This window comes from Hippocampus guttulatus, chromosome 1, assembly GCF_054856545.1.
Source record: "Hippocampus guttulatus isolate MCC_2025c chromosome 1, RoL_Hgut_1.0, whole genome shotgun sequence".
In the NCBI taxonomy this organism is placed as follows: domain Eukaryota; kingdom Metazoa; phylum Chordata; class Actinopteri; order Syngnathiformes; family Syngnathidae; genus Hippocampus; species Hippocampus guttulatus.
The window spans coordinates 33,961,006-33,988,893 of NC_141261.1; the positions used below are offsets into that span (position 1 = coordinate 33,961,006).

The window sequence follows — 27,888 nt, forward strand, 5'->3', positions numbered from 1 at the left end:
GTTTGCATGTTCTTCCCGTGCCTGTGTAGGTTGTGCTGCGGTATTACGGCTTCATCCCACATTCCAAAACATGCACGGTAAGTTCATTTAGCACTCCAAATTGTCCCTAGGTGTGATTGGGAATGGTTGTCTATGTGTGACCTACAATTGGCTGGCAACCATTTCAGGAAGTACCCCGCCAAATGCCCAAGACAGCTGGGATAGGCTCCAGGCTGCGACCCTCGTGAGATCTTGGGAAATGGATGGTTGGAGAATTGTTCATGGCACTATACATACAGTAAGTGTATGCCCTTACCAACTGAGGGCAGGATACTCTCACTTCATCCAAAACGGAGCCAACCTGTCAGTGGTGCTTTTGAGTTTATTTTTGTACAGAAGAAACAGTTCACACAAAAGGTGGACATGTCTTTAAAAAAAAAAAAAAAGTCACTGTGAGGCAGTCAAGGATCAGGGCTGATTTAAAGGCACTCGTTATTCACAACAGGAAGCTCATCTACACAGCAGGAAGTTGCTTGTTGGTGGTGACAAAGAACACAAGCTCAATCAAAACTATTCGTCAAAGTTCCAAAATTAAGGACAAAAACAAGGAGTCCACTCGGGTACGTTAAAAACGTGTACTCGATCAGCTCATCATGTCTCAAATGGCCTTTTCAGAAGATAAGAAGGCAGACACAAAGCACCAAGTTTGAAACCTAAGCCAAACAGGAAGGAGTGCGATGCAGCTTTATGACACTGGTGTCAACTTAGTGCGAGGCAAGGTTATTTTATTAAACGAAAACTAATGAAATAAAGTTACAGTGAAAACAAAATTGTTTTAAAAAAAAAGAAAATGCTTTATAAAAAATAACTGGCACTGCATTTTATGTTTCCAAAACTAATTTAAAACCAACTGTAATTATAGCAGAAATGTATTTTGTTTTCTTTGTCTTTGGCAATAAATTTAATGCTTGAGCCTTTGAGGTTTATTTTAAATGTATTGATTTCGGTATTAGCCGGAAGAAGGACGTTCAGTCATCTGGGAGTTGAAGTCCTAGCACAGTGGTTCTTAACCTTGTTGGAGGTACTGAACCCAACCAGTTCAAATGCACATTCATCGAACCCTTCATTCGTGAAAAATAAAAATAAGATTCTTTTTTTTACAAATTCAAGACATTAAAAAACACATTTATGAAAAACAGAAAAAAGTAAATAAAATTTCAAGTGCACAAAATGAACTGTGCATGACATACTATCACGACAGTCACACGTTGTCTACTGAGCAAACTAAATTTTCCCGCAGCACCGATTGGACAAGCAATGTAATGTGCCGCGGGCGTGCAATAACTAATTGACATGTTGAGTCGGTGTGTCTTAACCTCCATGGCAGAGGCTCCGTCGAACCCCTGGGGTTCGATCGAACCCAGGTTAAGAACCAATGATCTAGCAGCAGCCAATAAAAAAAGAGTCACAACAAGTGACATTGCTTCAAGGCGACAAGTTTGAGTGTTTGACGTTTGGCTTGAATGGCTCCCCTGCCCCTCATGTAACTCAGCCAGAAATGCAATGCTAGATAAGTAGTGTTTTCATTTTTTGGCTCATGTACAGTATGAAAAAAATATACAGAGAGTATTAAAAAAATGGTACACTGTACAATCGGGTTTTATACTTACTAGGAATTCAAGCCACAGGTCATACAAGTTGCATAGCAACCTGGCTAACAAGGCATCCTAGTGATCCATCTAACTTTAGAAGCGGTATTGTGCACTGCAATTAAAGGTCTGTGGACTGTTATACAGTACCTGCACTGTATGCTTTTAAAATGTTTTTTTTTATTGTTAAACTTTCACTACACAATATTTAACATGGAGTTTTGTTTTTCCTTGCACATCATACACAACACTTTTAAAAAATAAATGAAAACTAACACTAAAACTAAACTCCAAGTGTTTAAAAAAATAAAATAAAACTGAAATAAAACTCCCAAAAAATTATTAACTATCATGAAAATTCCCAAACAATAATAACCATGGTTTGCGGTTGTGGTATCTCTTCCATTGAGTGACATAAAGCAAAAAGTCCACTTTCAACATTACTCACGCCATCGTGACGACACGCACGCACGCACACGCACACACATGCGCTCATGGCTGAAGCCAAGCGTGCTGCAGACACTCGGCGGCAGTCGCCCTGCGTTCCGGCTCCATCTCTAACATGCCGGACAGAAAGTCGCTGAACTGAGCGGCCTGGTCGAGAGGCCACTCGTACTTCTCCAAGAGGACCTCGAAGAGAGCCCACGGCTTCAGGCTGGAGATGTGGCGAAGGTCACCTGATGCCCATGTACAGATCATATCAGATATTGTACAAGCACGCCAAGGATTTAAGGGTCGGCTCACCTCGTCTGTTGAAGTATTCTCTGGAGTATTTCCCAGACAAAGCGAACGGCAAAGGGATGGGGCCCAGCAGCTCGATGATGTGAGCGATGTGATCTGAAAATGAATCATCATTACTCTCTGCACTAAGTGTGTGTATGAAGTGCCATAGGGGACAGGATTCAAGAATACCCATCTTACACACAACTGAAATGCTCTCATACACAATACAGCTCTGACACACTGTCTCACACACACTCCTGAATCACTCACATAATATTGAAAGACTCACACACACAGTTCTTTATTTTTGTTTGCTCGCACGCACACACATTCAGTAAGATACTCTCATGCGCACCGAAGGCTGGTTATTGACCCCCCACCCTCACACCCTCCCCCAAAATTGAGACCAGTACATTTACTGGGATACTGGTTCCTTGACAATACATATTTATAATATGAATTTGAGCTAGGTAAGTAAAATGATTAAAAATAACTGCTGTATTGTAATTTTATAAAATATAATTTATTATTCAGTTAAAAAATGATTCCCTTATGTGATTTACGTAGACTAGAGCCACAAAAAAATGTAGGGAATGCAATTTCTGGAGAATCTGTGTGTAAAGGCTGAGACTCTCTCTGAATTAAAATTTGTGGAACGACTTGAAATGATTTTGAATGATGTGGAATGATACTGAATTTGAAATTGTTTCAAATCCAAAGAATTGCATAAAACCAAAACAAAAATAAATTCACCACGGTGTGTTAGTCGGCCTGGCTGGGTCGGCTAGTGCTCCTCACGACGGCGATGTTGCCGGCGTCAGCTATCTAAAATCGCATATTCAGTTTAAATTCATCTCTCCTTTTATTATTTATAATTTTATCTGTGGTTTTATTGTTCTTGTTTGATTGTAAAGTGTCCTTGAGTGTTTTGAAAGGCGCTTATAAATGAAATGTATTATTATTAAAGTCTGGCTTTTATATTGGAATTTTGAAAAAAAATGTACGTGTAGGAATAAGATGTACAGTTTCAAGTTGAAGGAGAAAAAACAAATAAGAGTACATTTGGAAGTTTGTGGGTATGTGAAAGGGGAAAATGTCGAATTTTGGGGTAAATGGGAATTTTGGGCTTCAGGAGGGATAAGCTGAACAATTTAATGTTGGAAGGTTTGAATCGGTCAAAATCTGTAGCAATTGTAGGAACAAAAGCAAAAATTGTGTAATTTTTTTAGTGGCCATTGTAAAGGCGGAAATGTAGAATTTTTTTTGTTTGTGTACTTTTTGGGTATCAGTAGGGATGAGACGAACAATTTCAAGTTGGAATGTTTGGAATTGGTAAAAAAAATGAAAAGAAATCTGAAAACGTTTTTCCATCTATGGTAATTCACCTCACTCATGTCTGCCCAACAGCCGCCAAGTATATTAACCAAAGCAGCAGTGTTACTTCCCAATAAATGGCATTAGCAGGGACCGTCGGAACCTCAAATGGGATGACAATCAGACTGCAGTGGAAGAGTTACGACATGACGATGTCCATCTACACTTATAAGCTGAAATGGCGTTTGTTGTTGATTTTGATGCGTGACTGAGGGTGTTTCATTTATGTTAACGAGAATCCCAAATTATATCCCTGGCGACCCTTCATGTGTGTGCACATGCGGCCTTTACCTTCATCTCTTGTGTAGTCTTCTCCAGAATGAGGTTCAAATAAATAATCGCCCGTGGCCAACTCAAACGCCTGAAATAGTCCAAACAAATGCAATGACTCGGTGTATGTAGGTGTGCTTTTTGCGGTGTGCATCCATATCTGTACCATGCAGGCGACGCTCCAGATGTCAGCCGGCGGTCCATACTCTGCTCCAATCAGAACCTCCAGGGCACGGTACTGTCTTGTCTGAATGTCCTCAGTGAAATGCTTGTGCTGGGGGGGGGGTGGAACGGGCAGTGTGATTGGTTATTTGTTCAGAAAGAGGTTGTGATGCAGTGAGTACGTGAGCAGATGAAGAGTCTCACCACCCAGCAAGCATTTCCCAAATCAGCAATCTTCACTCGCAGCTTGTTGGCGTTTTGAGGTTCAAGAGGACTGAGGATGAAGTCTGACGCGCTAACCACTGTGACCACGCACATACACAAGCGACACAAACTTTGACAAGTCCCGTTCCTTTTTTCAAAACCCGGTTGCTGTAATGTGTGCTGTTCAATTGACCTTTCGCTAAGCCACACCCCCAAACACAGACTGGCCAATTGCACTCGAGGAGAACAGAGCTGACGTTGGTTTTTATTTTCGAATTAAAACCAAGGCTCTTCCAAAACAAAGAGTGCAGAAGGTGGAAATGTCATGGTGGATGCTGAATGAGGAGCAAGCAGGAGGGGTCTTTGCGAAAGGTCGATTGTCTTCTCGAGTGGGAGTATGTTCTCACAGTCTTGTCCACCAGAGTAACCTGACTGTGTGGATAGTGTTGATTCTGACGTGGCTGAGTTCACTGAGCTGGAGAACCCTGAGACGACGGACGCGGGGCTGGAGAACCGCCTGGGGCCGTGGCCGTTGCAACTGTCCTCCAACAAAGAACAAGATGAGATTGGGCGCACTTTGTCGTTGGTTGCAGGGCAGGAAGTGTTGCCGTTGACGATTGGCTGGCCTGTGGACGCAAACATTATTTTTATTTAAATCCACAATAATGTCTGTGAGCATGTGTATCTATGTTTGGAATTATGTAGGAAGATGGTGTGTACTCACAGTTAGTGTGTGTGTCATCTTCCTCATCCATTTTCTGAACACAAAGCCAAGACAATGTTAGTGATTGCTAATTGACTGTATTTTTGTTTGATATAAATTGCATTTTTTTCCCCATAGTTTGGCATCTCCTGTGATTTAGACTCAGGTGTGACACCCACACTCACACACATAGACATATATATATATATATACACACATATATACTGTATATAGCAGGCCCAGAGCACCAGAGCCATTGAAGCCCAGATATACCACACCAGACAAGACCCAAGGTGTAGGTTGTGCAAAGAGGCACCTGAGACGATCCAACACATAACTGCAGGGTGTAAGACGCTTTCAGGAAAAGCCTACATGGAACGCCATAACCAGGTGGCTGGCATAGTCTACCGAAACATCTGTGCGGAGTATGGACTGGAAACCCCAAGGTCAAAATGGGAAACACCTCCGAAGGTGGTGGAGAATGACCGAGCGAAGATCCTGTGGGACTTCCAGATCCAGACTGACAAGATGGTAATGGCGAACCAACCAGATATCGTGATCATAGATAAAGGGCAGAGGAAAGCCGTTGTTGTGGATGTAGCGGTCCCAAGAGATGGAAACATCAGAAAGAAGGAACACGAGAAACTCGAGAAATACCAAGGGCTCAGAGAGGAGCCGGAGAGAGCCTGGAAGGTAAAGGTGACAGTTGTGCCTGTGGTGGTCGGAGCACTCGGGGCAGTGACCCCCAAACTAGATGAGTGTTTGCAACAGATCCCGGGAACATCGGACATCTCAGTCCAGAAAAGCGCAGTGCTGGGAACAGCAAGGATACTGCGCAGAACCCACAAGCTTCCTGGCCTCTGGTAGAGGACCCGAGCTGAATGGAGGACGGACACCACCCGAGGGGTGAGACGAGGATTTATATATATATATGTATATATACACAGTATATATACTGTATATACATATATACACACACACACACAGGTGTTGGCAATCACTATGAGGAAGTGGCTATTTTTCAGCACTCGAAATACATTCACACAAACAACAGCACAAATCTCAGTCAAGTTGTTTATTTTATCTCTGCAATATTGTAAGCAGTGACATCTTGGTGATTGACTGTGAAGGGAAGAAAATACTGACTCTCGAAATGGGTTAGTGTTTCACCAACTGGTTGGACCATACACTCTGAGAATCACCCATATACAACTTGTACCCGAGTATGAGTCGTCGGACCAGCCAAACTATGAAAAATGTGAGGCTATCGTCCGGAATCTTTTTTTCTTCTTATTGGTGCATTTTTTGACTAGGGCAACTTCTACTTCGGAGTGACATGTAGTCAGAGAAATAGAGCAATCATACATAATTTAATAATGCCGTATTCGTCGATGCAGATACACTATTTGCTCTTGTATATAATCGTACAGTGTTAGGTGTACGCTCACGTTTGAGTGTCATTGCAGTACCTGAATGTCCACCAGTCTCTCCTCTAACAGTTTTTCTTGCCGCTTAGCTTTTCTCTTCAATTTTTTCTTCTTGTTTTTGGATATTTTACCAACCTACACACACACACACACACACACACACACACACACACACACACACACATAGATAAGAGAACGGCACAACAATATTGTAGGATTCAGTTCAACCACACAACACTGTGAGTGTGGGGGTGGCATCAAATTCTGAGCCCACATACAGTACGTAAGCCTCTTGAAGCCCCCTGCGTACACACACAAACTGTCGTCTATCCTGAAGTTATTATCTTTGGTTCGTGAATTGTGCCGTTTCAAGTTTGGACTCACAGTCTTGGATATCAAAATGCAGGCTTATTAATGTCCCCCAAAGTAGACTATAGCATGACTACTATAATTTCCTTTCTACTGGTTCCTAGTACAGCGTACTTATGCCATTGAGTAGATTTGAAAATGATCATCAGCATCAACTTCATCAATAAGAATAAAACTGTTTAAAAATAAAACGGTTTCAAAATGTAATGTAATAGCGACAAATAGCAGTTAAAAATATATTACTATCGAAGAGTTGTATTGATTGTGGGCAGCTTACACATGTTAATGGGTTCGAAGTAGTGTATTAAAACCAGACCACTCAAATTTCACACATTGCCTCAGTGATATATGCATTTCACAGAGAAGGGGAGGTGGGAAATGTCAGTAAGTCAGTCTCAGAATATGAAAAACTTGAAACTATGATTTCTATTTCTTATTATTATACTCCATAGCTTGTTTCCAGTGATTTTATTTTTCTGTTTTTCACTCCCCCCCCCCCCATTTAAGACGATGACTTTCTTTCCACTAGAAAATAATAATTGGATTGAAATTAATTGGATTAATTTGTGGTAGAGTTGCAAAGTTGGGGGGCACTTGAGGTGTGTGTGAAAGCTTGCATTTGTGCTGCTGAACCTAAGCGCAGTGTCAAAATTATGAAATATCATGTTACTGATCTGATTCACATGAAAGTGAGGCACAATAAAGTATCAGTAATTCCACAGTGAATAGAAACTGATAGCAAAAGCAAGCTATGACAAGAAGTCACCACAAGGCGCGGAGCAGCTAACATTAGCCTCAGCTGCTCCTCCAAAAGGCTTTCTCCGTGTTTGTGACTGGGTAGGTAGTATGGAGTTGGTGATTACATGCAACTATCAGGCTGTTGCATTTAGTTTAGTCAGTCAAAAGTCAAGATCCAGGAGCTGAAGCAGAGAAACCAATCACAACACAGCAAGTGGTACATTTGGACACATACCTGGACATCCCTGGGAGCTGTGCTGACTGGAGAGACACACCGAGAGAAAGACAAAGAGAATGAAAGAAAGCTGGAGATAAAGACAGAACATGAGAACAGGAAACAGCGAGTGCAGAAAACAGATGGAAGTGGAAGTTAAAAGACAACAGCAGATAAGTCGGGCACAAGTCAGGCACATAGGACATGGCAAAAGACCAGAGAGCAAGTTTCGACTTAATGGGCAAAGCCTTAGATGCAAGCGAGAGGAGCATCAAAAGTTGTGTGACAGATTCTGCAGCCCTCGAGGAGAAACTGACCAATCATTGGCTGTCAGTCACCTGATGAGCCAGAAGGGGGCTGGGCTCCAGCTCTCTGCCAGATAGTGGCCTCAGCAGCAAGCCTCCTGATGTAGACCTCATCTACGTCCAGCAAGATGTTCTCTGGTTTTATATCTGTGTGGATGATCTTACACTTCGTGTGCAGGTAGTCCACACCCTGTAGCACCTGCAAACATGTCAACACAAGCATGTCATACAACACTTTTGACACAATTTCTTGTTTTGTGTGTGTGTGTGTGTGTGTGTGTGTGTGTGTGTGTATGTGTGTTTTACCTGTTTGATGATGCTCTTGACACATACCAGAGGAAGGCCCATGTAGTTTGACTTGATGATCCATTTTAACAGTTGATGACCAAGAACCTCCAGAACCATACACACATCTAACACAGGCTGAGGATAACAAAGACTGGGCGGGTAGACATGGTCAGACAGACACATAGATGGGGTCAGTCAAGTGAGACAGGATAAAGGATACGCACGCCATTGACTCCAGAAATCTTGAAGTCATCAATTAACTGGACAATTGTCTCCCTGTGGGGGTCAGACGGGTCACTGTCCCTCACCTGGACACAGAGACACACTGTGAGGGCCTTTTGGCTGGTGACAGGCAAAATGCAGGGTTAAGTATTGACTAAATGCAAGACCAGATGGAGGACTGGGAATGGTAATAAGTGTGGGCCACGGTAAAGGACTGCTTTAGTATCGGGTGTGGGACTAGAAGCAGGACTTAGTTTAGAAATGGATGGAGGACTAAGTGTGCGTCTTAGTGTAGGATTATGCGTATGGCTACGTTTCTGGTGCGCTACAGGAAAAGGTGCAGGACTGACTGCTGGGCTCTATGTGAGGATAAAGTGCAGGACAACATGCAGGACGAGGTGAAGAATTACATGTAAGATTAGGTGTAGGACTAGGTGTAGGATTAGTTGAAGGAGTTAGTGCAGGCCCCTCCGTGAGTCGTCACCTTACCGTGGTGGAGGGGTTTGTGTGTCCCAATGATCCTAGGAGCTAAGTTGTCTGGGGCTTTATGCCCCTGGCAGGGTCACCCATGGCAAACAGGTTCTAGGTGAGGGGCCAGACAAAGCACGGCTAAAAGACCCCTGATGATGATTACAATAAATGGATCTAAGTTTCCCTTGCCCGGACGGGGGTCACCGGGGCCCCCCTCTGGAGCCAGGCCTGGAGGTGGGGCTTGTTGGCAAGCGCCTGGTGGCCGGGCCTACACCCATGGGGCCCGGCCGGGCACAGCCCGAAAAGGCAACGTGGGTCCCCCTTCCCATGGGCTCACCACCCATGAGAGGGGCCAAAGGGGTCGGGTGCAATGTGAGCTGGGCGGCAGCCAAAGGCGGGGACCCTGGCGGTCCGATCCTCGGCTGCAGAAGCTAGCTCTTGGGACATGGAATGTCACCTCTCTGGCAGGGAAGGAGCCCGAGCTGGTGTGTGAGGCAGAGAAGTTCAGACTGGATATAGTCGGACTTGCCTCCACACACAGCCTGGGTTCTGGTACCAGTTCTCTCGAGAGGGGTTGGACTCTCTTCCACTCTGGAGTTGCTCACGGTGAGAGGCGCAGAGCAGGTGTGGGCATGCTCATTGCCCCACGGCTCAGTGCCTGTACATTGGGGTTCACACCGGTAGACGAGAGGGTTGCCTCCCTCCGCCTTCGGGTGGGTGGACGGGTCCTGATTGTTGTTTGTGCATATGCACCAAACAGCAGCTCAGCATATCCACCCTTTTTGGAGTCCTTGGAGGGTGTGCTGGAGAGTACTCCTGCTGGGGACTCCCTTGTTCTGCTGGGGGACTTCAATGCTCACGTGGGACAGTGAGACCTGGAGGGGCGTAATTGGGAGGAACGGCCCCCCCGATCAGAACTCGAGTGGTGTTTTGTTATTGGACTTCTTCCATTGGCCTGTGGGACCCCAGAAGCAGCTGACGGGTATCGACTGGCCAAGCGGAACGCAGCTTCGGTGGTCGCCGAGGCAAAAACCCGAGCGTGGGAAGACTTCGGTGAGGCCATGGAAGCCGACTTCCGGGCGGCTTTGAGGAAATTCTGGTCCACCATCCAACGTCTCAGGAGGGGGAAGCGGTGCACCACTAACACTGTGTACAGTGGGGATGGGGCGCTGCTGACTTAGACTCGGGACGTTGTGAACCGGTGGGCAGAGTACTTCGAAGACCTCCTCAACTCCACCAACACGCCTTCCTTAGAGGAAGCAGAGTCTGAGGACCCTGAGGTGGGCTCTCCTATCTCTGTGGTTGAAGTCACCGATGTGGTTAAAAAGCTCCTCGGTGGCAAGGCCCCAGGGGTGGATGAGATCCGCCCAGAGTTCCTCAAGGCTCTGGATGTTGTGGGGCTGCCCTGGTTGACACGCCTCTGCAACATCGCGTGGTCAACGGGGAGAGTGCCTCTGGATTGGCAGACCGGGATGGTAGTCCCTCTTTTTAAAAAGGGGGACCGGAGGGTGTGTTCCAACTACAGAGGGATCACACTCCTCAGCCTCCCTGGTAAGGTCTATTCAGGGGTGCTGGAGAGGAGTGTCCGTCAGGAAGTCGAGCCTCAAATTGAGGAGGAGCAGTGTGGTTTTCGTCCCGGCCGTGGAACAGTGGACCAGCTCTACACCCTTAGCAGGGTCCTCGAGGGTATGTGGGAATTCGCCCAACCAGTCTACATGTGTTTTGTGGACTTGGAGAATGCGTTTGACCGTGTCCCTCGGGGAGTTCTGTGGGGGGTGCTTCGTGGGTATGGGGTACCGAACCCCCTGATACGGGCTGTTCGGTCACTATACTAGTCCCCCACCATCACCCCCTCCCTCATACATTCCCTTGTTTCACCGTCTTCATTGTTTATGTCTTGTGACCTGTTGTAACTGTCATATGCTTGTGCAGGAGTTTTTTGCCTCACTCAAATTATCCTTAAATGAGGGTAGTTCGAGCGTGGGGGTTTTTTTCTCCCCCTGTCCCTCCCTTGTTTCTGACTTTTGGGTTGAGTGAACGCTGGCGCGTTTTGGCTGCCGCTGCTCAACCCGTATTATTTTGTGTTTTTTGTTATTGTAAAGTGTCCTTGGGTGTCTTGAAAGGCGCTTATAAATAAAATCTATTATTATTATTATTATTATACCACCGATGTCAGAGTTTGGTTCGCATTGCCGGCAGTAAGTCGGAATCGTTTCCAGTGAGGGTAGGACTCCGCCAAGGCTGCCCTTTGTTGCCGATTTTGTTCATAACTTTTATGGACAGAATTTCTAGGCGCAGCCGAAGTGTTGAGGGGGTCCGTTTTAGTGGCCTCAGTATTGCATCTCTGCTTTTTTTATTTTGTAACTAGCATCTTTATTGTTTCAACCACACAGGACCATACAAATCTGAACATATGAATACAGAGGACGTCGTACATTTCCACCCGTGTTTAGTTTCCACAACAACGTCCATACATGGCTGTGACGGCCCTTTAACATAGGAAACAACAAATGACGTACAAACATATTTGGGGAAAAAAAGAAAAAGAAAGAAAAAAACACATACAAATTAAAAATAGCAGAATATTGTGATCAACAGTGACAAGTGTCCCTTTTATTGGATTTATATCCGTAATCTATAGTGACTTCTCCCGATTTGTGGTGTCATTCCCTCTTTCATTTGTTTTTGTACTCCTCCCATTTTTCCCATGTCATTTTAAACTTCCCTACTTGGACCCTTAATATGTATGTGAATCTTTCCAACTCAAATATTTCTCCCACTATTTCCAGCCACAGGTTCTTTGTTGGCGGGTCAGTTTTAAACCATGTTCTTGTTATGGCTTTCTTGCTGGCAGCCAGCAACACTTTTACCAAGTACTCGTCTCTCGTCAGTACATTTCCTTGATTTATATCGCCCAGATACATCACTAAGCCGGTCTTTGGTATTTCATAACCGATTATCTTCTTCAGTTCTCTCCAAACCTCTTGCCAATAACCTTTCAGCCTTTGACATTTCCAAAATATGTGTGCATGATCTACAGATCTGTCCTGTCCACATAACCGCCAGCACTCACTCTATTTCCCGGTCATCTCTGCGGTTATAAAAAATCTCATGATATTTTTCCAACCAACTCCCGCCAACGTCTCGAAGCGGTTGTTGATTGTGGTATCCTGCACATATTCAACCATTCTTCCTCCGTTATCTCGGTTTGGAATTCTTTTTCCCATTTCTCTTTTACATACAGAGTCGAATTCCCCTTGTTCAACAGGAGCCCTTTGTAAAGGGATGAAATCACGTTACTCTTGCCCCCGTTATATGCATTCATCATTATCTGTATTACATCATGTCTTTCAGTTGTCGTACCCATTTTTATTTCTTTTGTATAGTAGTCTCTAACCTGTAGATACCTGAAGAGGTCGCTCCTTTCTAGATCAAACATTTCTTTCATTTTTTGGAAGGTCGGCATCTCCCCCTTTTCTATCATCGTACTCATCGCTGTGATACCTTTTCTTTACAATCTTTCGAAACCATAATCTTTCCCTGGTTGAAAGTCCTCATCATGTTAGTCATCTTAGGATTTTCACCTCCTTTTCTAATTTATTTTTTTTTACTATGGTGAACCACATATTTAAAGTGAATTTTGTTATTTGATCTATCAAGCCCTCCTTTACCCGAAATAATCTTCTGTCCCCCAACAGTGTTTGAGTCAGGTATCCCTCAGCCCTCACTTCAATTTCTTTCCATTTTGCTCTATACTCTCCGTTACACCAACATGCTACTGCTCTGAGTTGTGCTGCACGGTAGTAATCCTTAAAATTCGGTACCGCCAATCCTCCCTTCTCCTTGGGCAACTGTAGTGTCGTCAGCCTAATCCTCGGCCGCTTACCCCCCCCCCCCCCCCCCCCAGATAAATCTTGAGGTCAGTTTATCCCATTCTATAAATTGTTTCTGTGGTATGGGTATAGGTAGCGACTGATAGAGGTATAGCAATCTCGGCAGAATGTTCATTTTGACCATTTATATTCTAGAGCTTAAGTCTAGGACATGTGTTGACCATCCCCCAAGGTCTGCCTTGATGGCTTGATTAATCTTTGTGTAGTTCGTTTCAAACAGTTTGTCCATGCTGTTCGTGACATACACCTAGGTATTTTACCGTCTCACTGTCCCATTTTACTTTGTATTTTCTCTTCATCAACTTTGATGGTGTGTAGTTAAGTGCTAGGATCTGCGTTTTTGTCACATCATGTCTATATCCTGAGTAACGTTCATATTCTTCCAGTTGTTCCATCAGTTTCGGGAAGCTCTCTTCCGGTTGTGTTACGTATGCTATCAGATCATCGGCAAACAGGCTCAATTTGTGTTTTGAGCCTCTCAGCTCCACGCCTTTGATGTTGTGATTCTGTCTGATTGCCTGGGCTAGGGGTTCGATGAAGATATTGAATAGTGTTGGTGAGAGGCAACATCCTTGTCTGGTCGACCTTTCAAGTGTTATTCGGTCCGTCAAGCTGCCATTCACTTTCACTCTTGCAGTCGGCCCATTATACAGTGTCTGTACAACTCTAATCGAATCTCTATTGAAGCCGAATTTTTCCATGACTTTATATAGATAGACCCACCGCACACTATCGAATGCCTTTTCTGCATCCATGCTCACCAACACTGCACTCATTCCTGTCTTCCGAATCGCCTCCACTATGTGTAAAGTTTTTCTTATATTATCCTGGGCCTGTCTACCTTTGACAAAACCCGTCTGGTCTCTATCTATAATTTCAGGCATGAAAGTCTCGAATCTTTTGGATATGATTGAGGTATAGATCTTATAATCGACGTTAAGTATGGATATTGGTCTGTAGCTACTACATAACTCTTTATTTTTGCCCTCTTTGGGGATTATAGAGACTATTGCCTCTTTCCATGACGGTGGAATCTTGCCCTCCTTCATGGTATATCTTAGTGAAGATAGCAAAAGGGGGACGTAGTTCCTGTCTAAATATCTTGTAAAACTCTGAGGGGAAGCCATCACTACCCAGCTTTACAATTTTTCGTTCCGCTGATTGCGATCTCCAATTCTTCTGCAGTAATTTCAGAGTTCAGGGATTCATTATCTTCTTCCCCTATTGATGGTAATTCCAGGCCCTCCAAAAATGTGATACTCTCTTCGTCTGCTGCATCTGGTTGTGTATATAAAGTCTTATAATACTGCTGAAATGCTTCCTCTATTTCCTTTGGTTCTTTTAATAATTCATTCGTTCTGGGGCACCTAATCTTATGAATTGTGTTTAACACTTGTTGTACCCTTAACCTTCGTGCCAGTAATTTACTTGCCCTGGACCCACCTTCATAGTAAACCTGTTTCACAAACCGTGCTCTTTTTTCCACCTCCGTTAATAATATTCGATCTACTTCCTTTCTAGTGTCTGTGACCTTCATAAGTACCTCTGCGTTATTTGTTCTTTTATGCTGATCTTCAAGTTCTTTCAGTTGTCTTGTTAAGTTTTCATATGATTCTTGTCTTATCCTTTTAAGCCGTATTGCATGTGCTATAAGTTTTCCTCTTATTACTGCTTTCAGAGCATCCCACACAATATTTGGGTTAACTTCTCCATTGTCATTTTCTTCCCTATATTTGACTATATCTCCCTTTATTTCTTGTACCAATTCCTTATCATTCAATAAACCTACATTCAACCTCCAAATTGTAGATTTCCTTCTACTGGTCAATTTCACTGTCATATACACAGCGCTGTGGTCTGACAAATCTGTGACACCAATTCTGCATTCTTCCACCCTGTGTCTATCCTCCATCTTCATGAAAAAGTAGTCTATTCTAGCATAGGTTGCATGTGGATGAGAGTAATGTGTGTAGTCTCTATGTAACGCGTGTGCATCCCTCCATACATCAATTATCCCTAGTTGTTTTATTTGTGTGTTGATGCACTTGGTTATATGTATCCTAGACTTCCTTGTGCTTGTTGCATCTAAGTCATGGTTCAGCACCACAATGAAGTCCCCTCCGCATATCAAGATCCCATCCATTTCCACAGCTATGACATTGAAAAGGTCTTCAAAAAAGTTCCTTTCACTATCTGGTGGAGCATATACATTGATTAATGTGACCTTCTCGCCTTCTATCGTCCCCTTGACCACTATATACCGCCCTTCTCTATCCTTTATCTCTATGTCAATTTCAAATTTCACTGAGTTTTTCATTAATATAGCCACCCCTCTTCTATGGCATTCTTTAAATGAACTATAGTATGTATTAGTGTACCCATACCTTTTCAATTTTTCATGTTCTTGTGGCGTCAGGTGTGTTTCTTGTAAAAAAAAATGACCTGCATCTCCTCCTTTCTTAATTTTGTCAACACCTTCCCCCTCTTTACTGGGTTGTTCATGCCATTCACATTTAATGACACCACCTTAATGTCTCTATGTTGAACCATCATTATTTTTGGAATATCCTGTATTTACCCCCATGTCACCAATCACAACATACATACTAAACACTGTAACCGTAAAACATAAAAAATTGTCATCATCAATCAAAAATTGAACTTCCAAAGCTTTAAGGGATTCCCTTTTCACATCCCCTTTCCCCTGTTGGTGGGTGGGGGGTAAAGCCTCTCCTAGTGAGAGGGCCCCCTTAGTGGCAGAGATCATCTCCAGTGCTGATCTCCCAAGCTCACTACAAAAGTCCAACAATTCAGTACAAGAGCTCCCGGCCAAAGCTTTGTAGATTTCTAAACATTCTTTAACCTTCTTCAGTGGATTATTTTGGGAAAAGAAATCCCGCCTATCAATCAAATTACATTGCTCTATATATCCTTCGTTTACACCCGAACATTCAGAGCCTGTCGACAGATTTCTAATTATTTCGACTCAGAGTTGCTCCCCCCTTCGAAAACTTTTAACAGCATTCCCACATAAAATTTGTTCTTTACTCACCAACCGTTGAACTAGGGAAATTAAAGAAAGTTATGTGGATTCCAAAAGTCCTTTGAAAACAACTGCATTCCTGTCCGAGTTCTTTGTTCCGCAGCTTTTGTCCTTCATTCTCCTTGTCTCATCCAAATTTTCTCACATTTATCTCTTGGTCTTTGTCCACTTGCGCGCTGCCTCCAGTCTCTGTTGTGTCGTCGGGTTCTCTTGTCCAAGGCTCGGCACCTGCCACCCTCTCATCCGCATCGCCTCCGCCGCCTCCTGAGCGCTGTTGTATATTTTCACTCCTTCAGTCCAGTGGACCCTCAGTGTGTCCATCGGGGACTGGAACCTAATTCCCTTCTCCTTTAGAATTTTTTTAAGTCCAGCATATTCTCGACGTTTAGCCGCCACTTCTGTCGCGTAGTCATGGTCAAAGGTCACTCTGTTCCCCTCCACTTGAAGCGGCGTTCGCCAGGCCGTCTTGAGTACGTTTTCTTTGATGTTGAATCTCAGGAAGTTTACTATCATCGCTCGTGGTGGTTTGTTCAATAATGGTTTTGGAGCGAGCGCTCTGTGCGCCCTTTGTATCTCCAGTTGAATATCTTCGGAGATTCCCAGCTCTTTATAGATAAGCTTATCAACATAGTCGATTGTGGAATCTCCCTCGACCCCCTCTTTCAGTCCCCAAATTCGGATGTTGTTCCTCCTCGACCTTCCTTCCAACTTTCTGTTGGAGCTTCCTTTGTTGTTCGAGTGAGACAGTGAGAATTTCCTGTACCTCTCTCTGTACTCCAGTCCTCCACTTCACCTGCTCTTTCTTCCAGCATCTCTATATCCTTCCTTTGCACCCGGATGTCAGCGTTCACAGATTCAAGCTTTCTGTTAGTTTCCTCCCGCAGGTTTTCTAGTCCTTGTTTCATCTCCTCCATTTGTTTGACGATTCTGTCCAACTTGCCGTCTAAATGGTGTTGTCCCGTGTCCATTTTGGCTCTTATTTCTCTGAGTCCGCTCTGTAGATTAGCCTGCAATGCCGACGCCCAGGCAGGTTGATTGTCGATGTCGCGAGCTAATGCTATGTTAGCAGTAGCCGCTAACATCTTCATTGTGCGTGTTTTCAGTCTGTTTCTCGCTCTTCTTCTTCTTCTCCCTTCCCTTCCCTTTCCAGACAGAGCTTTGTTCTATCCATCTTATCCTATGTTCGGGTCGCAGCCTCCGTTCTTTTGTCTTTTTTTTTCTCCGTTTTTTGCTCGTACGGCCGGGAGCTCCACGCGTTTGCAGCCTACCCTCTCGCTGTCATACCGGAAGTCCGCATCTCTGCTTTTTGCAGATGATGTGGTACTGTTGGCTCCTTCAAGCAGGGCTCTCCAACTCTCACTGGAGCGTTTCGCAGCCGAGTGTGAAGCGGTTGGGATGAAAATCAGCACCTCCAAATCTGAAACCATGGTCCTCAGTCGGAAAAGGGTGGAGTGCCCCCTGCGGGTCGGGGAGGAGATCTTGCCCCAAGTGGAGGAGTTTAAGTATCTTGGGGTCTTGTTCACGAGTGCGGGCAGGAGGGAGCGGGAGATCGACAGGCGGATCGGTGCAGCGTCTGCTGTGATGCGGACGTTGTATCGGTCTGTCGTGGTGAAGAAGGAGCTGAGCCAAAGGGCGAAGCTCTCAATTTACCGGTCGATCTACGTTCCAACCCTCACCTATGGTCACGAGTTATGGGTCGTGACCGAAAGAACGAGATCCCGGATACAAGCGGCCGAAATGAGTTTCCTCCGCAGGGTGTCCGGGCTCTCCCTTAGAGATAAGGTGAGAAGCTCGGTCATCCGGGAGGGGCTCAGAGTCGAGCCGCTTCTCCTCCACATCGAGAGGAGCCAGATGAGGTGGCTTGGGCATCTGATTCGGATGCCTCATGAGCGCCTCCCTGGTGAGGTGTTCCGGGCACGTCCCACCGGGAGGAGATCCTGAGGAAGACCCAGGACACGCTGGAGAGACTATGTCACCCAGCTGGCCTGGGAACGTCTCGGGATCCCCCGGGGAGAGCTGGAAGAAGTAGCTAGGGAGAGGGAAGTCTGGGCTTCCCTGCTAAAGCTGTTGCCCCCGTGACCCGGCCCCGGATAAGCGGTAGATGATGGATGGATGGATGGATGGATGGAGTTAGTGCAGGGCTCGTGCAGGACAAGGTGTCAGAGTACATGTAGGACTACATACAGGACTAATGCAGGTGCAAAACTACATGCAGGAATAACTGTAAAACAAGGTGTAAGGATTCCTGCAGGACTAGATTTAGCATTACATGTAAGATTACGTGCAGGACTGTGTACAGTATTACGTCTAGGACAAGATGTTGGACAAAGTGTAGGATTAGGTCCAGGACAAAGTATAGGACTACATTCAAGAGTAGGTGCAAGACTACATCCAAGACTAGATGTAAAATAAGGTTTAGGAGCCCATGTAGGAAAAAGTGCAGGGTTCTGTGCAGTGGCTCCAAGGCTTAACACTCACACATCTGAGCAGTTTGATCTCATCCAGAGCAGTCTCTGTGTAATGGAGTGCGCTCTTCACCACCTTCAATGCAACAAAGCGTTTCTTCCTGACAACAAACAAAGGGAAGGTACGTGGTCAGAGGACATGACTGCACACAGAGGTAGAGAAAACAAGACAAACTGCACAGAGTCGTACTGCAGGTCCCAGCAAAGCCAGACGGTAGAGAAATGTCCCCAGCCAAGTTTGCGGACCACATGGTACCTCCCGTTAAAGAGGTCTCCGATGGTGACTGGGTAGTAACCACCTGGAACACAAGGACCAGAACAGTCACACATATACTACATTCAGATGATGATCACGTAGAAATAAAGCTTTCTGGATGACCAGATATGGTTTTATGTTGAAATCGTCACCTTTGCAGTAATCTGATGGATCTTCCTGTTCTTCATCATCGGAGCCCAGAAGCTGAGAAGAGGGCAGGGTTAAATCTGCAGGTGGTGGGCTCAGAGGAGCATGTGACGGTGTGACCACGCACGTTGGCAGTGATATCATGGAATTTGAAGGGTTACAGTTTAAGTTTGGAAGGGAGGTGGCAGAGGAAGAGATTGGTGGGGAGTAAGGATGGGAGGAGGAGACAGTTGTGGTGAGGCTCACAGAGGTGGGCAGTAATGGATTCAGGGGGGAAGAGCTTACTGGATGAGTAGTAGAGGCTTTAGCTGTGCACAGGGTGGTAGTTTTGGCTGTTGCATGACTAGACTTAGACTTTTCAAATGTTAAATGACTCCATGTGCTGAAATCATATGACATTTCCTTCTTGACACTTGATGGTGATTGGCTACTGTTATGAGTGTGACTCTGAGATGGGATAGCAGGTGACTGGTTCTGGGCAAATATCTGAGATAAGGCAGGATGTGCAGGGCTGTAAGTAGGGTTTTGAGATGGCATTGAAAATGAATGACTGTGGGTGGGGCCTAGAGATGGGAGATCAAGTAACAGGCTGTTGGTGGTGCTCTGAGATGGAGCAGGAAGTGACTGGCTATGGGCAGGGTTCTGAGGTGAGACCGTCAGTAAATGCCTTCTCTGAGGCGAGACAGCAAGTGATTTGCTTTGGGAAGGAATGTGAGCCAGGACAGGAAGCGGATGGCTGCAGGCTGGATTATGACCTTGGATAGGATGTGATTGGCTGTGGGTGGGGGTCAGATCTGGGTCAGGAAGTGAATAGCTGTGGGTGGGGCTCTGACCAGGATCAAAAAGTGTCGGACTATGGGAAGGGCTTTCAGTGGGGTTGGAAAATAAATGGCTGCTATGAGGTGAAACAGGATGTAATTTGCTGTGGGCAGGACTCTGCATTGGCAAAGGAAGTGGCTGGCTGTGGGCTGTACTCTCAGGTATAATAGGAAGTGGCTGGTTTTGGGTGGGCTTGTGATGTGTAATAGAAAGTGGCTGGCTGAGGTGTGTCTCTGTCAGAGGGATAAGAGGAAGGAGGATGGCGCTGTGAAGAACATCTGTAGAACACTGATCTGAAGGGGTATGTGTTAAATTTTTGGTTGGGGGGCCCAGGTGAGGGAAGCATGTATCCACAGTGTGAGGGGTTACTTCTTGAGCTTCAACTGTGGTGTCACTACTTGTACTTTGTAAAGGTGGGGCTGTTTTGGGAGTGAAGGGTAAGACTGAGAGGTCTTCCTGTGTCCGGGGTTGTAGTCTGTCACAAAGGTCATCAGAACTAGAACAAGAGACAAAGACCCTCGGTAAGCACACCCACTACTGAAAGGAGGCAAGGTTTCACAGTGGTTCTTAACCTGGGTTCAATCGAACCCCAGGGGTTCGGTGAATCGGTCTCAGGGGTTCGACAGAACCTCTGCCATGGAGGTTAAGAAACATCCGACTCAACATGTGAATTCGTTTTTATTGGCATTCATTTAAATGAATTTTAACGGGATTAAATTTTTTCTCGCGACATTAACGCGGCACACGTCACAGCGGATGTTACGTTGCTCTATAAATAAACCAGAAACAAAACAACAAGCGTGCTGCACAGGTCCACGCACGTTTGTTTTGCCAGCCACGGCAGCGTGAGACACCGAAAACGGATACTTAAAGAGTTTATGAATGGAAAATTTACTTTTAAAAAGTTGCCAGATTGTTCCACTGTGTTAGTACCAATGGCTTGGGAAATCTCTCTCTCTCTCTCCGTCTCCCTCCCTCTCACTCCCCCCCCCCCCCCCCCCTGAGCAAAGAAATTTCATTTGTGCTGTATGTTGCACATGGAGCACATTTGACAATAAAGTTAATTTGAACTTACACATCTGTGAAATTATGAAGTATTAAACACGACAATGGACACCAAGACTGTTGAACAGCCGAATCTGTACCTAAAGCAAGAATGAGAAAGAATTCCAGAAAGCTTCAAAAACTAGTGTCCTCGGTTCCCAAACATTTATTGGATGTAGTTAAAAGAAAAGGAGATGTAACACAGTCGTAAACATGACCCTGTCCCAGCTTTTTTGGAACGTGTTACAGCCACAAAATTCATAAAGGTTATTATATCTGCAAAAACAATAAAGTTTATCAGTTTGAACATTAAATACAATAGTATTTGTAATGTTTTCAATTAAATAAAGATTGAACATTTTTGCAAATCATTGTGTTCTGTTTTTATGTTTAACGCAATGATCCAACTTCATTGGAATTGTTTTTGTATATTTAAATCCATTCGCCAAATAATCTTTTTTTTGTTTTAGGTTTATCTTTGTTTTCATAAATCAGCATCAGGCTCAAAAAAAGTCAATTTCAGTTGGGCCCTACTAATATTAGCTTATAAGATAAGATAAGATAAGATATCCTTTATTAGTCCCACACTGGGGAAATTTACAGCCTCCAGCAGCAAGAATGTAGGCAGAAAGAAGAAGAAAAAAACAAACACCGTCCAATTAAGTGCAATATAAATACAAAATGGATAAATCGCAGTGCTATTTACAGTTGTTTTCCACATCATTCAATTATTAAATATTATTGTTGCTATTTTTTATTCAGCAGCCTGACAGCAGTTGGTAGGAACGAGCGTCTGTATCTCTCCTTCTTGCAGCGCGGGTGTAACAGTCTCTGGCTGAAGGAGCTACGAAGTGCTGTCAGGGCGGGCTGGAGAGGGTGGGAGGGACTGTCCATCATAGCTTTTAGCTTAGTTAGCATCCTTCTGTTGCCCACCTCCTCCAGAGTGTCAAGGGAGCAACCCAGGACAGAACTGGCCTTCCTGACCAGTCGCTCCAGTCTCTTTCTGTCCCGGGCTGAGATGCTGCCTGACCAGCAGACAATGCCATAATGGATGGCCGAGGCCACCACCGAGTTATAGAAAGTCTTAAGGAGCGACCCCTGAACCCCAAAAGACCTCAGTTTCCTGAGTAGGAAGAGTCGGCTCTGTCCTTTCCTAATCAGGTTGTCCGTGTTTGTAGACCAGTCCAGTTTGTTGTTCAGAAGAACACCTAGGTACTTGTAGGAGGTCACCCTCTCTATGTCCATACCCTGGATGTTCATCGGTGCCGGTGAGGACTATTTCCTACAGAAATCCACAACCAACTCCTTAGTTTTCCTAGGGTTGATCTGGAGGAGATTCTGCTGGCACCACACAGTTATTAGTTTAGTTATTCGCATTTGAGGTGACCCAAAGCTGCCTCCATTTTGGCAAAAAAGAGGCTCACAGCAGGAGCTTGACAAACACAATTGCACTGTTAAATTATTCAGGTTGTGTCACCTCTTTTGCATAATATTGTTTTTAGTGCCAACTGTGAGGTGCCTATTATTTTGTAGAATTATTTGTTTGTCTGTTTGTTTGTTTGTTGTAATCCTACGAATGAATTGCATTGTGGGTAACCTAAAAAGGCCATAAAATTCATCAAAATGTGTGCAAAAGTGGAAAAATGGAAAAAAAACCTCTCAGGAAATCAGTCATTTTAAATACTTTCAAATTTGGGCTCATTTTTGTGGTCTTTTGTAGAGGTCATATTTTAAATAACTTCTAGAGATTTTAGCCGATCAGCTTGAAACGTTTGGTTGTTTCATCGAAAGAAGTTGAAGATGAAAAGTTGAGGAAAGTTAATTCCATTTAACACTTCAGCCCTGGCGGCACATTGTTTTCAATAGTAAATTTTATGCCACAATTTATGTCGTGAATCAGCCCAAATTGACTTGAATTGTCCAGAAATCTATGACAGCAAGTTCTGTAATTATATTTTTTAAATAAATTATGGGTTCAAATTTTCTATTTTATGAATACAAAATGTATGAAGTGACGGGTGACATGAGAGATGCTTTTCATCAACAATCTGTGACTAGTAATCTATAGTAAGTGTTGCATAATGTTTTTAGACACTTCACTTGGGAGACAATCATCCTCAAGGCGGATGATAAGGACTTTACCAATCCCAGTAAATATGAGAAATTTCTCAAATTCGCACTTTGGATTATGTATGCTAAACATTAATGTTAAACGTCTTTAGTGTAAAGATTAGCAAGATAACTTAAGATGTTAGAGCCCTGTAATAGTAGCCTATACAGTCATACCTCGGTTTTCAACCATAATCCGTTCCAGAAAAGTGATTTGTTTGAAATATGAAACTATTTTATTCTCCCATGATTAGGGGCTAACACACTATGCAGAAATAACAAAAGAAAAAACAGTCAGATTTACGTAAATCACCACAAACACGTCTGCTCACAATGAACGTTACACACGAGGAAGCATCACTTCCTTGTCTAAGGAAGCCGAGAGGAGTCGAGGTTTGCTTAGTTTGGTCGAAAACCGATTTTCGGTCGTAATCCGAGGCGTAAAAATCTCGAATTTTCCAGTCGAAAAAACGATTATGTTGAGAACAGAGACGTTCGAAAACCGAGGTCTGACTATTACATAATTTACATCTTGTCAATGATGAGCAAATTTAAGGTAGCGGGAGTGTGGAGTGGACGCTGAATGTTTTGCTCAAGCACTGAAAGGACTCGCTACAACCATAGACTGAGGCATCAAATTGTGTTCATTTGCTTTTCCCCTAAGCCGCAACAACTCAGCGAATTGCACCACACATTGCCCATTGGCACTTCATACGTACATCGCGGTAATAAGCTTAAATTGCGCTGTGATATTTTCTCACTCAAGCATCAGGGTTCTTTCGCCCAGTTGGTTATGAGGGGATTGGTGAGATGACAACTGGATAGCACGAAAGCTCAACAACGCCTGGTCAACAGTTGACATTCTGTCAACACCAGTGGCGGATGCTGGTCTGTCAAGGAGGGGAAGATTAATTTCGGGCTACATCATAAAATGTGTCCGTTTATTTATACGTGAATTCTACTCTCCACTCCTTTTCAAGAAAATGATCTGTGACCTTGTCATACCAACAAGGAGTCTTTTCCAGGGATTTAACTGGGGTGATATAAGTCAGTCTGCGAACACAAGCAACCACAATAAAACACACCAGAAATAAAAGATGAATCTGTTGCTAGTCGTTTTTTAAACAAAGAGAGTGTCGCTAAAATGATTAGAATAAGTCTCCAGCTCAACTCAGAACAGAATGCAAATTGAAATAATTGCTCACACGGATGCCTACACTAAAAGGTCGGTGATTGGCTCATTTCGATGTCAATCAAACTGGAACACAGGCTCAGACAGATCATCCAATCTAATGCAGAAAAGCTGAGCGTCCGGTACCTCTTTAACTGTTAAAGTGGTAACAGGCCCATGCCTACATATTACTCCACTGGCCAAGTAATTTGCTAATTGATACTTAAAGTTTTATAAAGTACACTTTGAATATACTGTATAATCTAATGTAGCATTTAATGACCTGTTGTAACTGTCATATGCTTGTGCAGGAGTTTTTTTGCCTCACTCAAATTATCCTCAAAATGAGGGTAGTTCGAGCGTGGGTTTTTTTCTCCCTCTCTCCCTCCCCTGTGGTTTCTTTCTGACCTTCGGGTTGAGTGAACGCTGGCGCGTTTTGGCTGCCGCTGCTCAACCCGTATTGTTTTGTGTTTTTTGTTATTGTAAAGTGTCCTTGGGTGTCTTGAAAGGCGCTTATAAATAAAATGTATTATTATTATTATTATTAATGTATCAATTAACATATTTACTGATGATACACCTTTTATATACCATGAAGACTATAGTTAATCTTCTGCACAAACCTAATGTAGCATAAATTGGGTTTTTTTGCAGCTTCAATTATTAGTGGGTGCTTTGCAATGTTTGTGTTCTTTGAGCAGACACAGGTGTGTGTAAGTTATTGATCAGTGCACACATATTTGGATGACATGAAGCTGGCATTGGCGCTGCACTCGCATTGGCAGATATCTGATATACATTAGTTTTTTAATCTGACGATACATCTGCAGCTGTTGTGAAAGCGCAATATGAAGGTGTATTGTATTCTATGGTGCATATCACAACTGTGACACAGCAGAAATAAATGGGGAGCATTAAGTAAAAACGAGAGCTGTCAGTTTAGCGCGTTATTATCGGCATGAATGTAAATGAATTTTAACGGGATTAAATTTTTTCTCACTAGATTAATGCGGCACACGTCACAGCGGATGTTACGTTGCTCTATAAATAAACCAGAAACAAAACAACAGGCGCCCTGCAAAGGTCCACGCACATGTCTGTTTTGCCAGCCACGGCAGCGCGAGACACCAAAAATGGACACTTAAAGAGTTTATGAATGGAAAGTTTACTTTTAAAAAGTTGCCAAAGTTCCACTGACAAGACCAAAGTTATCTGGATGTTTTGCAGTCGTAAACTGAGCTATTATCATAGCACGTCGAGTCTGAAATACCACTTAATGGCCATGCACACAGCTGATGTGAGTACTCCGCCCCCTCGTCTAAGACAGACAGCTATGGATCATTTCAAAGCGAAGAAAATGGATAACACGACGAAGAACAAATTTGCTGAAGACAGAGCTCAGTGTATGGCTACTGCATGCAAGCCTGTCAACATTGTCCACAGCTCGACTCAAGCTGAAATCATTCGCATTGCATCGAACGACTCCACTACGGATTGCCAGCGAGAGCCTCCATTCCAAGCTATGAACAGAAATTGTACGTACGATGTCCACACAAAACCATAGAGAGACTTCCGCGCAAGAAGGACCAACAGAATCAACATAGCCTGACTGCTGTGTTCAAAGCAAACTTGAGAAAAACGAAGTATGCAACCATGGCTTAAATGCACTATAGGCTGAGTACTCGTTTACCTTTGATGTGCACTTTATAATTTTATATTGCTCTGTTTTGATTCAATCAAGAGCTGTTAAAGCAGCTGTGTGACAAAATATTTTTTTCACTGTTGTTGATGGACAGTAATATTGTGTGAGAGATTATGTGTGAATAACTGCTCCAAGTGAAAAATGTTCATGTAAAATTGAAAATCGAAATTGTTATTTCAGTAAATATTTGCATTTTGTACATAGAAAACTGATTCTTGATTCCATGGTGATGAGAGCATTAAAATGGGGGAAAAATAGGGGAAAAAAATATAAAAGGAAATTCAGAAATGATAAAAAAATGTGTGAGTAATCACGATTAATTTTCAGTTAATTTGAGTTAATTATGACAGTTGCATTTTTAATTAGATTAAATATTTTAATCGTTTGACAGCTCTAGTAAAAACACAACAAATGACAAAATATATATATTAACTCCATCACCATCATATCAGGGGGAAAAAATCTTAGCTCTATATGCATGCCAGATTATTGTGTGGCACTGAGACACACAGATGCGCACGTGGCTGACTCAGGGACATTGTTGAAGTCTGCTTGAGAGTTTGTGTGCATGGTGTGGGGTCATAATTCAGCGTGTGCTTCTATTAATGTCTGCCACTGGCAGTGGCCTGACAACTAAACCTCTGTGAGTCAGCTGGACACCTGCTAGCTTAGCACAACGGCTAGAGGAAGGGGACAGCAGTCTGGACAGCATGGCTAAGCTTAGCACAGTTACCATGTGTGCAGTGGCTGTATAGGTCACATCAGCAATGAGTCCCGAGAACACGAAACAATTGATAAATTTAGAGTCCACGTGCGTCGGTCTCACCGGGTCTCCTCAGTGCGGACTCTGCGGTGCTTTTTGCCTCGACGCCTGTGCTTCTTGGTTCCGGAGGCGGGGCTTGTACGTGTTGCCCCGGCGGAGGCTGCTGGAAGAAGACATAAGTGGTCAGCAAAACGCCAAGGAAATGAAAACGGCTTTAACATAACGTGACTTGTTTTTGTCATGTGGGAAGCAACCATGTACAAAAAGTAAATGCCCTGCCCCATACTACAATTGTTGCGAAAGAAACTCGCGCGCACTCGCATACCGTCTATAAGCAGATACAGTATGTGCACGCCTCCATGGGACACTCATGAAAGCTCACCTCAATCAAATGATTGATTTGATTTGGGGGTAGAAGTAGAAGTAGAAGTGATGTCACTATCAGTGTATCGTCCTATTCCAACGGAACGTGTATTTTTGTAATGGTGCAGGTGGTTAGAATGTAGCACCGAGCATGTTGACCGGCGCATGACAACATTCGACGCACGAGTCAAAGCACGACACTGACCTCGGAACCGACACAACGAACATCCATTATACTTTACCTATGAGCATTATGGCTTCCAAAAGCAAGCGCGTCAGCGGGGACTGTCCCGGCTGACTCTTAGCCTTTAGCCTTGTTAGCTCAACAGAGCGGCACCAAGTTAGACCGCGTCAGGATGTCAGCTCATCCGTTAGGTGCGTCGTTATACCAGCTGATGGTTTGTTGTCAGCCTCGGTTAGCTCGCGGCACGCCGGGGTGAAATCAGCGTCTTTCCCCACTACCCGGTCAGCACCGACTCAGTGGCATATCTGTGGCAACACCTCTTGGGTTATTCTTGGTGTTTTACTCTCGACGAGAGCGTTCACAGCCCAGAACAGCTGCTGGCCGGCTGACACATGACACCCGGCTTGCTTGGGGCATGCGCACTGGCCACGAAGCAAAGCGTATATATAAATAAAATGATAAATAGATAAAATAATAAAAGCAAATAAATAAATACTACCCGATGGCGTCTGCGATTGGCCCCAGCTCGCCCGCGATCCTGGTGAGAAAAAGCTGCTCAGATGGATGGATGGATGTATCTGAAAACACGCATGTTAGTGTAATACCGGTAATTCAACAGCAATATCTGTACAGTTTCGACGTATACGAGCACCAGAAAGTCATCCATCCATTTTTATACTGCTTATTCTGCGAAGGGTCGCACGGAGCTGAAGCCCTCACATTGATCACATATGCACACAATAGTAAAACGTATTCCGTTACAGACATTTTCAGACCGTTTTTACACTGTCCTGGAGAAAAATGTGTTAATAAAAAGCTGGTATATAATGT

The 27,888-nt window shown here is 44.0% G+C and overlaps 1 protein-coding gene across 2 annotated transcripts; it reads right to left on the reverse strand.

Moving 5' to 3' along the window:
* Positions 1-343: 343 nt before the first annotated feature.
* Positions 344-27,438, reverse strand: LOC147211487 (SRSF protein kinase 3-like). Of its 2 annotated transcripts, none has more exons than XM_086127552.1 (17): positions 27,116-27,438; positions 26,574-26,670; positions 18,908-20,217; positions 18,690-18,798; positions 18,513-18,600; positions 8,626-8,713; positions 8,424-8,530; positions 8,151-8,316; positions 7,834-7,859; positions 6,534-6,626; positions 5,086-5,119; positions 4,769-4,987; positions 4,362-4,459; positions 4,162-4,269; positions 4,017-4,086; positions 2,373-2,465; positions 344-2,305 (listed from the first exon to the last, which is right to left on the reverse strand). In XM_086127552.1, exons 1-17 carry the CDS (start codon positions 27,123-27,125, stop codon positions 2,121-2,123), a joined length of 2,901 nt encoding a protein of 966 aa, XP_085983678.1. In that variant the 5' UTR covers positions 27,126-27,438; the 3' UTR covers positions 344-2,120. The 2 variants fall into 2 exon arrangements, with proteins under 2 accessions (XP_085983678.1, XP_085983671.1); XM_086127545.1 differs by having other exon boundaries at positions 26,574-26,673.
* Positions 27,439-27,888: the final 450 nt, after the last annotated feature.